This window comes from Mytilus trossulus, chromosome 1 (genome assembly GCF_036588685.1).
Source record: "Mytilus trossulus isolate FHL-02 chromosome 1, PNRI_Mtr1.1.1.hap1, whole genome shotgun sequence".
NCBI lineage: Eukaryota > Metazoa > Mollusca > Bivalvia > Mytilida > Mytilidae > Mytilus > Mytilus trossulus.
Window position 1 is genome coordinate 7,693,294 of NC_086373.1, and position 13,558 is coordinate 7,706,851.

The window sequence follows — 13,558 nt, forward strand, 5'->3', positions numbered from 1 at the left end:
TGTAAATTCCCTGTATATTCTTGTAAAATCTCTTTAATTTCCTGTAAATTCTCCGCAGTGTTGTACATTGTTTGATGATATGTTGAAATAGAAATTGTCACTGTCTTCAAATTAAAGAAAAATATGAATACTGGTATCCAAAAAACTGCTAGATATACTCTCTGTACAAACTTCATACTTTTATCTAATGAACTTTGTACATTAACTAATTTCCACCTTCACCTCTTTTTGATTGAATGTAGTTTTTATTCCTGTCCACCTAGATTGTCACATGGTCATTTTCAAATCAGTTTCTATGTTGATCCAATTATTTGATTTGAATTTTATTCCTATTAATGTTTTTTAGGATGACATACATTTAATAAAAATTGAAAATTAAAAAACTTCAGCTGTTTATTAAAAAAGTGATATGAAAGGTGTAATAAGAAAGAATGAAAAAAAAAGTGATATGAAAGGTGTAATAAGAAAGAATGAAATGATATTTAACAAAAGATTAATTTGCTATTTCATGAATGTGCCAGTAGCTATCTGAAGCAATCAAAGGAATTCTTTAACACCAGTGTTAGTTTACTTTTAGAATTAAAATTAATTGTTTTAATTTGGGCTTTAAAGTGGTTAATTCCTCATTGTCGAGCCTTCGACTTTAGTCGAAAAAGCGAGACTAAGCGATCCTACATTTCGGCGTCGTCGGCGGCGTCAACAAATATTCACTCTGTTGTTAAAGTTTTTGAAATTTTAATAACTTTCTTAAACTATACTGAATTTCTACCAAACTTTGACAAAAGCTTGTTTATGATCATAAGGTAGTATCCAGAATTAAATTTTTTAAAAATAAAATTCCATTTTTTCCATATTTTACTATAAATGGACTTAGTTTTTTCTGCGGGGAAACAAAACATTCACTCTGTGGTTAAAGTTTTTAGAATTTTTATAACTTTCTCCAACTATCCTGGGTTTGTACCAAACATGGACAGAAGCTTGTTTATGGTCATAAGATAGTATCCAGAAGTAAATTTTGTAAAAATAAAATTCCATTTTTTCCGTATTTTACTAAAAATGGACTTAGTTTTTTCTGCGGGGAAACATTACATTCACTCTGTGGTTAAAGTTTTTAAAATTTTAATAACTTTCTTAAACTATCCTGGGTTTGTACCAAACTTAGACGGAAGCTTATTTATGATCATAAGATTGTATCCAGAAGTAAAGTTTGTAAAAAGATTACTCTGTTTTTTCTGTAATTTACTTTTAAATGGACTTAGATTTTCATACATTCATAAAATAGTAACAAGAGGAATATTTTTATTGATTTTTTTCCTCATTGTTGTTGAGCCTGCGATTTACAGCAAAATTAGGCGAGACACTGGGTTCCGAGGAACCCTTACAAATTTTTCTTATACTATATGCAATAGGTGTACTATATTTGGTGTAAGGAATGATTTTTAGGTGTACATGTCTAGCTGACAGGTGTCATCTGACCTTGACCTCATTTTTATGGTCCAGTGGTCAAAGTTAAGTTTTTGAGCTTTTGTCTATTTTTCTAATACTTTATGCATTAGGTCAACTATATTTGGTTTATGGAAATATTTTATGACCTATATATCTGTTACACAGGTTTTATTTGACCTTGACCTGATTTTCACGATCATTGCTAAGTGTCAAGTGTTTGTGTTTTGGTCTGTTTTTCTTAATTTATTTGCATTAAGTCAACTTTATTTGTGTATTGAAGAATTGTTAGCTGTACATGTCTGCCTGACATGGTTCATCTGACCTTGACCTCATTTTCATGGTTCATTGATCAATGTTTCGTTTTCTTGGTTAATGTTGAGTTTATGTGACAGTTGTAATAAAGCTTAATATTTAGGTCTATCAACATAATAAACATGATTAGTAAAGAAGGCAAGACATTTCAGCGTGTGCACTCTTGTTCATTAAATATATAATTTCCCTATTTTTTTCTATAAATAAACTTAACCTATACTGAACAGAAAAATAAAAATAAAAATATATCTGCCTTTCTAAAGAAGCATGAGTTTTTGTTAAGGTACTTTTTTCAGTAGAACTAATAGGAGAAAAAAAGGTAATTTGTAAATAGAAAAAAAATACATTACAGAAATTGCTTAAATTTTACAATAGTTCAGTTTTAGTACAGCTTATTTGAAAAAAATAATAAAAAATATAGGTCTCTGATGAGCTAAAAAAGATATTTCAATTTTAATGCCAAATTTTTTTATTTTTTTTAACCAAAGGGAGATAATTTGGAGCTTTTTCAATGATATAAACATTTTATAAGTCATCTAGGGCCAAAACTAATGTATTCATTTTTGTGCAGTATCATAAAGTAACAACTAATAGTGTAATAAATACAACTTGGAATGAAAAAAAAAATGAATAAAGTTTTGCTGAACTTTTTGTCCTAGGTATGATTTGAAATTATCCAAACTACTCTTCCAATCTTTTCATTGGTGATTTCCATTAATAAGATTCTTTTTTAGAATTTCTGTTTTATTAACATTAATAAAAGTATCTTTTTTCATGTTTTTCTACAATGTATGCTAAAAACATTTTATGTTCATCTTTGCAGTAAATTGGTTGATGAAAGTGACAGTGATGAAGAAGAAAACTTTCCACAGAAACCAAGTTATTACGAAGAACAGGACGAAATTAAACAAAGGTGACATTATCTTACTACTGGTTTGTCAAATATAAAAACAAAACAACAACACCCACCAATTACTGCATGGTAAGAGTTTATTCTGGTCGGCATGTTTCGCTTACACGCATGGGACAACGCTAGTTTGCTAAATATGTCGGCCAGAATAAACTCTTACCATGCGGTACTAAATAGGTGTTGTTGTCTTTATTATTGTTTCATTTTACTTATCTAGTGAAAGACAACTGTGAATACCTTTCTGTATCCACCCACTATTACCCAACTGCATGATTACCACAAGATTAAATGAGGACTGAGTGCAGTATTGCTTAAAAACAAGAAATTGTTTTAATCTGGAATCATTTTTATTTTGGAAAATTGTCTTTATTTTTAATTAAGACTGGCTGACAAAGTCATGTAAGCTGAAAATGGCCATCAACAAATACATTTGTAGTTACATTAAGAAGAATATATAAGCATCGGTGCTTTGCTTTTGCGCCAATTTGCATTTCATTTGCGCCAAAATAAAAACTTTCATTTGCGCCAATATTACAGGAAAATACAGGTAAATAGTTTAAAACATATGTTTGAAAAAAAGATTTTTGACAATAAAAGGTTTTCTTTGCAAAATTAAATATATTCTTCAAAAATCAGTCGACATTGAACCACACAAGTAATGTTAAAACCTTAATGAAACACAGTTTTGTTATAATAAACAAACGTGATCATAACACCTAATATTGAAAGAAAACAGTTCACACTGGAGCTATTCTAAGCATGATACAACTATTGTAAAGTTATACGTCTACCCTGACACCAAACTTGTAAGGGACGGCCCTGATGTACTCATGTCTGGAACATTCCTCCTCTCAAGTGCATTCATATTGATAAAAAAGATAGTCCATTTTTTTCATGAACTGCAGTCCATTTCAGTTGCTATACTGGCTTTGCAAGGTTTTATTTATTTGGGACACCAATAAACGACTTGGTCTCCATTTTTCAGAATGTAGGATCTGATAATAAACTCAAAGTGTGGTTATCAAAATATTACACACTTAATTCTCCTGTTGTATTTCTAAACTGAAAATGTCCATCTAGACACCTCGAACATGTGAACACTATATATATAATTATAAAACTTAGTGGTGACTCTCAGCTTCAGAAATGATTGCTGCATTGAACTCACCCCATTATCCAGAGAAATACTGTAGAGAGAAACTTTTTAGAGCTATGAATATTTTACGCTTCCGTTATTGCCTATCGCTGATTTACCTGTAAAATGGCGCAAATGAAGTTTTTATTTTTTGGCGCAAATGAAATATAACCTCGTGGTGCAAATGAAAGATTGTAATTTTCAAAAATTGGCGCAAATGAAATGCGCCCATAAGCATGATAAGCATTCAGCAAACAGGAAGAGATGCCAGAGATCATGATATTTTTTATAAACTAAACAGCAGGTACCATCACATGTGTGTACTAGTTTAGTTATTTCCTTATATTCTTACATATTTTAGTTTCAAGTCAGCTTTTGAGGACTCAGGGAGTGAATCAAGTGATCCAGATTTTCTTACCAAAAAAGTGAAAACTGAAAAGGAAAAGGTGGGTTTATCACAGGGCTTTAAAAAACAGTCATATTTCCCAGACAAATCTGTTTCTTTCTATTGATTTTATATATGATAAATTAATGTATACATATGATATAATTACACCTTAACCAGACATGCAGAATATTTTTTTTATAATAAGAAAAAAATCAAGGTTTAGGCATTTATCATAAAGTGAAAACTGAAAACAAAAAGTTAATTTATCATAAAGTGAAAACTAAAATAGAAAAGAGGAATTCATCTTAAAGTGAGAATTGAAAAAAAGGAAAAGAAAATTCATCATATTAAGGGGAACACTATAAAAAGGTATTGATCATTCATAGATGAAATTGAAAAATAAATATGCATGAAGTTCATCATTTAGTGATAATGTATACATTTATTAAAACATTTATGCCCTTTTAAAGCACAGTGCATGTAAACTGTTTTACTTTAACTTTTGATAATAAAATTTATTTTTAGAGGCTAATTTAAAGGTGTATGAATGACAGCCCAATAACAGAAAAGTTATAAAACAAGATGTAGAAATATTTGTTTTAAAATATGTCTACAAGATGTACTCTTAATTTAGCACATTATAACATAATGTTCTGAAAGGTTTGAAAGTTTGCTTTTATTGAACCTTATCCACCATACATTTGTTATAAATACTGCTCTTGTTATAGGTTGAGGAAGACACAGATTTCATGTCATGGGCGAAAGAGGAAAAGAAGGGAAAAAAGGAAGACAAAAAGTTTGGAGTAGAATTGGTAAGTTGAATATTATTATGTTTTTTCTGTTGAAAGTTTTGCTTGGTGGAAAAATCCTGTATATATTTATTGAAAATCCTCAGTTTGTCAGGTTGGCTGCTTGGATTCTAATCATAATTCATATTTCGTCACCATTTACCTTAGAGTAGGCTAAAACCTTAATGTAAGATCATATCTTCATAAGTTGAAGGTCACAGCTGTATTTACCTTCAAAATATATTCATTGGTGGCTGACTGGCATTACAGAATGACTCGTGTTGAAGCAAGTAGTAAAAAGATGTGCTTCAGACAAGACAATTCAAGGCATACATCAGCTCTGACCTCCAACTTATTAAGATATAATCTTACGTCAAGATTTTAGCCTATACTCTAACCTAAGGTTAATGGTAACAGAATACAAACTATGACTAGAATCTAAGGAGTCAACCTGTGTTTTAAAAAAAAATATGTATTGTCTTCTTTAATTTTGATTTCTAGATTTTTTAATGTCAAAAAACAATGAAAGATTATTGTCCATTTATGTAAAATACAGTGTTGCCGATTTTCATTAAATTTTGTTTATCAATGCTTTTTCAATGCTTTATCAATGCTCAATCAATGCTTTATCAATGCTTTATCAATGCTCAATCAATGCTTTATCAATGCTCAATCAATGCTTTAATAATGCTTTATCAATGCTTTATCAATGCTTTATCAATGCTTTATCAATGCTCAATCAATGCTCAATCAATGCTTTATCAAGGCTTTATCAATGCTTTATCAATGCTCAATCAATGCTTTATCAATGCTCAATCAATGCTTTATCAATGCTTTATCAATGCTTTATCAATGCTCAATCAATGCTTTATCAATTCTCAATCAATGCTTTATCAATGCTTTATCAATGCTTTATCAATGCTTTATCAATGTTTTAAAGCCAACTGAAGCCCGCCTACTGGTGCTGAATTTTCTTGCTACATTGACGACCCTTTAGTGTCCTTGGACTGTTTTCTTCTTTTTGGTTGGGTTGTTGTCTTTTTAACACATTCCTTGTTTCATCATCTGTTCTATAAATCAACATATATACTTTGTTATACAGGGTTCATTAAAACAATATTGGAATGACCCAAATCTGGATGAAGGAGAGAAATTTTTGAGAGATTTTATAGTAAAACAACAATACCTTGATAAAGACGCAGACAGGTAAGATGATTCTATGTAATAAGTTTGTTACTAAGTGGTCAAATCTACGATATACTACCATAACGTCCTCTCCCTAATGTAATTTCAAGGCTATAATATTCTGTTGCAGATTTTACATCATCATGACCTTCATGTCATATTTTTGCAAGTGAAACCCTGTTTTCAAGTTAATTGATTGATTGGTTGTTGGTTGCTTAACATCCAGGGGCAAATATTTCAAGTTAATTGTGATATATGCACAGTATTTTACTTCTACACTCCTCTATAGAACAGTGTGTGAATAGGTGTGCAGTCATCATGGCCTATATCCTATCCAAGACCAAATCTTTGGGAATAATGCATAACTTTCACTTTTTAGAATTGTTTACAATATTGCATACATGTTATGACACAGCTTCTAGTTTTATAATTACCCGATATAGGAGTGAATATGTCCTGATTTATTTCAAAATACCCTGGAATGATCAGATTATAAATGATGGCATATTTATTTCAGAATACCCTTGTATGATGAGATTATAAATGATGGCATATTTATTTTAGAATACCCTTGTATGCTGAGATTATAAATGATGGGATATTTATTTCAGAATACCCTTGTATGATGAGATTATTTATGATGGCAGATTTATTTCAGAATACCCTCGTATGATGAGATTATAAATGATGGCAGATTTATTTCAGAATACCCTCTTATGATCAGATTATTTATGATGGCAGATTTATTTCAGAATACCCTTGTATGATGAAATTATAAAAGATGGCATATTTATTTCAGAATACCTTTGTATGATGAGATTATAAATGATGGCATATTTATTTCAGAATACCTTTGTATGATGAGATTATAAATGATGGCATATTTATTTCAGAATACCCTTGTATGCTGAGATTATAAATGATGGCAGATTTATTTCAGAATACCCTTGTATGATGAAATTATAAATGATGGCATATTTATTTCAGAATACCCTTGTATGCTGAGATTATAAATGATGGCATATTTATTTCAGAATACCTTTGTATGATGAGATTATAAATGATGGCATATTTATTTAAGAATACCCTCGTATGATGAGATTTTAAATGATGGCATATTTGTTTCAGAATACCCTTGTATGATGAGATTATAAATGATGGCATATTTATTTCAGAATACCCTTGTATGATGAGATTTTAAATGATGGCATATTTATTTTAGAATACCCTTGTATGATGAGATTTTAAATGATGGCATATTTATTTTAGAATACCCTCGTATGATGAGATTTTAAATGATGGCATATTTGTTTCAGAATACCCTTGTATGATGAGATTATAAATGATGGCATATTTATTTCAGAATACCCTTGTATGATGAGATTTTAAATGATGGCATATTTATTTTAGAATACCCTTGTATGATGAGATTTTAAATGATGGCATATTTATTTTAGAATACCCTCGTATGATGAGATTTTAAATGATGGCATATTTGTTTCAGAATACCATTGTATGATGAGATTATAAATGATGGCATATTTATTTCAGAATACCTTTGTATGATGAGATTATAAATGATGGCATATTTATTTTAGAATACCCTCGTATGATGAGATTTTAAAGGATGGCATATTTATTTTAGAATACCCTCCAACGTATGATGAGATTTTAAATGATGGCATATTTATTTCAGAATACCCTTGTATGATGAGATTTTAAATGATGGCATATTTATTTCAGAATACCTTTGTATGATGAGATTATAAATGATGGCATATTTATCTCAGAATACTCTCATATGATGAGATTATAAATGATGGCATATTTATTTCAGAATACCCTTGTATGCTGAGATTATAAATGATGGCGTATTTATTTCAGAATAACCCTTGTATGATGAGATTATAAATGATGGCGTATTTATTTCAGAATACTCTCGTATGATGAGATTATAAATGATGGCATATTTATCTCAGAATACCCTTGTATGATGAGATTATAAATGATGGCGTATTTATTTCAGAATACTCTCGTATGATGAAATTATAAATGATGGCGTATTAATTTCAGAATACCCTTGTATGATGAGATTATTTATGATGGCAGATTTATTTCAGAATACCCTCGTATGATGAGATTATAAATGATGGCAGATTTATTTCAGAATACCCTCTTATGATCAGATTATTTATGATGGCAGATTTATTTCAGAATACCCTTGTATGATGAAATTATAAAAGATGGCATATTTATTTCAGAATACCTTTGTATGATGAGATTATAAATGATGGCATATTTATTTCAGAATACCTTTGTATGATGAGATTATAAATGATGGCATATTTATTTCAGAATACCCTTGTATGCTGAGATTATAAATGATGGCAGATTTATTTCAGAATACCCTTGTATGATGAAATTATAAATGATGGCATATTTATTTCAGAATACCCTTGTATGCTGAGATTATAAATGATGGCATATTTATTTTAGAATACCTTTGTATGATGAGATTATAAATGATGGCATATTTATTTAAGAATACCCTCGTATGATGAGATTTTAAATGATGGCATATTTGTTTCAGAATACCCTTGTATGATGAGATTATAAATGATGGCATATTTATTTCAGAATACCCTTGTATGATGAGATTTTAAATGATGGCATATTTATTTTAGAATACCCTTGTATGATGAGATTTTAAATGATGGCATATTTATTTTAGAATACCCTCGTATGATGAGATTTTAAATGATGGCATATTTGTTTCAGAATACCCTTGTATGATGAGATTATAAATGATGGCATATTTATTTCAGAATACCCTTGTATGATGAGATTTTAAATGATGGCATATTTATTTTAGAATACCCTTGTATGATGAGATTTTAAATGATGGCATATTTATTTTAGAATACCCTCGTATGATGAGATTTTAAATGATGGCATATTTGTTTCAGAATACCCTTGTATGATGAGATTATAAATGATGGCATATTTATTTCAGAATACCTTTGTATGATGAGATTATAAATGATGGCATATTTATTTTAGAATACCCTCGTATGATGAGATTTTAAAGGATGGCATATTTATTTTAGAATACCCTCCAACGTATGATGAGATTTTAAATGATGGCATATTTATTTCAGAATACTCTCGTATGATGAAATTATAAATGATGGCGTATTAATTTCAGAATACCCTTGTATGATGAGATTATTTATGATGGCAGATTTATTTCAGAATACCCTCGTATGATGAGATTATAAATGATGGCAGATTTATTTCAGAATACCCTCTTATGATCAGATTATTTATGATGGCAGATTTATTTCAGAATACCCTTGTATGATGAAATTATAAAAGATGGCATATTTATTTCAGAATACCTTTGTATGATGAGATTATAAATGATGGCATATTTATTTCAGAATACCTTTGTATGATGAGATTATAAATGATGGCATATTTATTTCAGAATACCCTTGTATGCTGAGATTATAAATGATGGCAGATTTATTTCAGAATACCCTTGTATGATGAAATTATAAATGATGGCATATTTATTTCAGAATACCCTTGTATGCTGAGATTATAAATGATGGCATATTTATTTCAGAATACCTTTGTATGATGAGATTATAAATGATGGCATATTTATTTAAGAATACCCTCGTATGATGAGATTTTAAATGATGGCATATTTGTTTCAGAATACCCTTGTATGATGAGATTATAAATGATGGCATATTTATTTCAGAATACCCTTGTATGATGAGATTTTAAATGATGGCATATTTATTTTAGAATACCCTTGTATGATGAGATTTTAAATGATGGCATATTTATTTTAGAATACCCTCGTATGATGAGATTTTAAATGATGGCATATTTGTTTCAGAATACCCTTGTATGATGAGATTATAAATGATGGCATATTTATTTCAGAATACCCTTGTATGATGAGATTTTAAATGATGGCATATTTATTTTAGAATACCCTTGTATGATGAGATTTTAAATGATGGCATATTTATTTTAGAATACCCTCGTATGATGAGATTTTAAATGATGGCATATTTGTTTCAGAATACCCTTGTATGATGAGATTATAAATGATGGCATATTTATTTCAGAATACCTTTGTATGATGAGATTATAAATGATGGCATATTTATTTTAGAATACCCTCGTATGATGAGATTTTAAAGGATGGCATATTTATTTTAGAATACCCTCCAACGTATGATGAGATTTTAAATGATGGCATATTTATTTCAGAATACCCTTGTATGATGAGATTTTAAATGATGGCATATTTATTTCAGAATACCTTTGAATGATGAGATTATAAATGATGGCATATTTATCTCAGAATACTCTCATATGATGAGATTATAAATGATGGCATATTTATTTCAGAATACCCTTGTATGCTGAGATTATAAATGATGGCGTATTTATTTCAGAATAACCCTTGTATGATGAGATTATAAATGATGGCGTATTTATTTCAGAATACTCTCGTATGATGAGATTATAAATGATGGCATATTTATCTCAGAATACCCTTGTATGATGAGATTATAAATGATGGCGTATTTATTTCAGAATACTCTCGTATGATGAAATTATAAATGATGGCGTATTAATTTCAGAATACCCTTGTATGATGAGATTATAAATGATGGCATATTTATTTCAGAATACCATCTTATGATGAGATTATAAATGACGGGGATGGACTGACAGATGACGAAGAAAATGTAGAAAAGCAGGAGGAATTTGAAAGGAAATACAACTTCAGATATGAGGAGCCGGACACTGATTTTGTATGTTGTATATCAGAATTTTAGGGGGAGAGAGTTTAAATCAGTAATACATAATTGCAAAAGTTGTTGAATGAATCAAACACTAGTAAATCTAAGGTGATATCTATCATCTGGTCAGTAATGATTCCGAAAACCACGATGGAATTAAATTTGATATGATAATTGAATCCTGATTGACTGCTTAAAATTCAGTTGCATAAGCATGCATTTTTTTAGATCAGAATAAGTTATAGAAGAAATCAATACACTGCTACATAACCTTAAGGACTATGAGTAATTAAAATGTTCATAAATCCCTTTATTGGTCTAATTACCATTGTTTGAACTGATCACAAAATGTTTGCATTAAGAAGATAACTGAGAATGCTTCACATATTGAATTGGGAAATGTGTTGTCAAAAGATATAGTATTGCAATAAGCCACCTAAGAGATATGCACTATCCTAACACTGAGCTTAGATCTTACAGGATTTTTTTGTTTTTTGTTATAGATCAAATCCTTCCCTAGAACTATAGATGATTCTGTCAGGAGGAAAGAAAACAAAAGAGCAGATAGAAGAAAACAATTGAGAGACAGAAAGAAAATGGTATGAAAATTGTATTACTTTTTCATGTTACTTTTATAATCATATAACTATGTATATTGACAAGAATGATCGTTCATAGTTCCACAATTATTTTGTGATACACAAAACAGTTAATCTTCTATATAATGTTATGAGTTTTGATGTTTTCTTTATTCTTATTAAAGGAAAAGGATAAAAGGAAAGAAGAAATAAAACAGCTGAAAAATATGAAGAAACAGGAGATAATGGATAAGATTGATAAGTTAAAGGAGATAGCAGGGAACCAGTCTCTTGGTATGAATACAGAGGATCTAGAGGGGGACTTTGATCCAGACAAACACGATCAAATGATGAAAGTAAGTATGAATACAGAGGATCTAGAGGGGGACACAATCAAATGATGAAAGTAAGTTTGAATACAGAGGATCTAGAGGGGGACACAATCAAATGATGAAAGTAAGTTTGAATACAGGGGATCGAGAGGGGGGACTTTGATTCTGACAAACACAATCAAATGATGAATGTAAGTTTGAATACAGGGGATCAAGAGGGGGGACTTTGATCCTGACAAACACGATCAAATTATGAATGTAAGTATGAATACAGAGGATCTAGAGGGGGGACTTTGACCTGACAAACACCATCAAATGATGAATGTAAGTATGAATACAGAGGATCTAGAGGGGGGACTTTGACCTGACAAACACAATCAAATTATGAATGTAAGTATGAATACAGAGGATCTAGAGGGGGGACTTTGACCTGACAAACACCATCAAATGATGAATGTAAGTATGAATACAGAGGATCTAGAGGGGGGACTTTGACCTGACAAACACCATCAAATGATGAATGTAAGTATGAATACAGAGGATCGAGAGGGGGGACTTTGATCCTGACAAACATCATCAAATGATGAATGTAAGTATGAATACAGAGGATCTAGAGGGGGGCACAATCAAATGATGAAAGTAAGTTTGAATACAGAGGATCTAGAGGGGGACACAATCAAATGATGAAAGTAAGTTTGAATACAGGGGATCGAGAGGGGGGACTTTGATTCTGACAAACACAATCAAATGATGAATGTAAGTTTGAATACAGGGGATCAAGAGGGGGGACTTTGATCCTGACAAACACGATCAAATTATGAATGTAAGTATGAATACAGAGGATCTAGAGGGGGGACTTTGACCTGACAAACACCATCAAATGATGAATGTAAGTATGAATACAGAGGATCTAGAGGGGGGACTTTGATCCTGACAAACACAATCAAATTATGAATGTAAGTATGAATACAGAGGATCTAGAGGGGGGACTTTGACCTGACAAACACCATCAAATGATGAATGTAAGTATGAATACAGAGGATCTAGAGGGGGGACTTTGACCTGACAAACACCATCAAATGATGAATGTAAGTATGAATACAGAGGATCGAGAGGGGGGACTTTGATCCTGACAAACATAATCAAATTATGAATGTAAGTATGAATACAGAGGATCTAGAGGGGGGACTTTGACCTGACAAACACCATCAAATGATGAATGTAAGTATGAATACAGAGGATCTAGAGGGGGGACTTTGACCTGACAAACACCATCAAATGATGAATGTAAGTATGAATACAGAGGATCTAGAGGGGGGACTTTGATCCTGACAAACACAATCAAATTATGAATGTAAGTATGAATACAGAGGATCGAGAGGGGGGACTTTGACCTGACAAACACCATCAAATGATGAATGTAAGTATGAATACAGAGGATCGAGAGGGGGGACTTTGACCTGACAAACACCATCAAATGATGAATGTAAGTATGAATACAGAGGATCGAGAGGGGGGACTTTGATCCTGACAAACACAATCAAATTATGAATGTAAGTATGAATACAGAGGATCTAGAGGGGGGACTTTGACCTGACAAACACCATCAAATGATGAATGTAAGTATGAATACAGAGGATCTAGAGGGGGGACTT

At 30.8% G+C, this 13,558-nt stretch overlaps 1 protein-coding gene across 1 annotated transcript in view; it reads left to right on the top strand.

The window, feature by feature from the left end:
• The window catches only part of LOC134714110 (protein KRI1 homolog), a 38,870-nt gene that overhangs the window by 12,210 nt on the left and 13,102 nt on the right, over positions 1 to 13,558 (top strand). Inside the window, exons 5-11 of the mRNA XM_063575359.1 lie at positions 2,582 to 2,671; positions 4,165 to 4,249; positions 4,920 to 5,003; positions 6,082 to 6,185; positions 10,879 to 11,005; positions 11,497 to 11,592; positions 11,757 to 11,927. Coding sequence (XP_063431429.1) covers positions 2,582 to 2,671; positions 4,165 to 4,249; positions 4,920 to 5,003; positions 6,082 to 6,185; positions 10,879 to 11,005; positions 11,497 to 11,592; positions 11,757 to 11,927 — 757 coding nt within the window. The remainder of the gene's footprint in view (positions 1 to 2,581; positions 2,672 to 4,164; positions 4,250 to 4,919; positions 5,004 to 6,081; positions 6,186 to 10,878; positions 11,006 to 11,496; positions 11,593 to 11,756; positions 11,928 to 13,558) is intronic.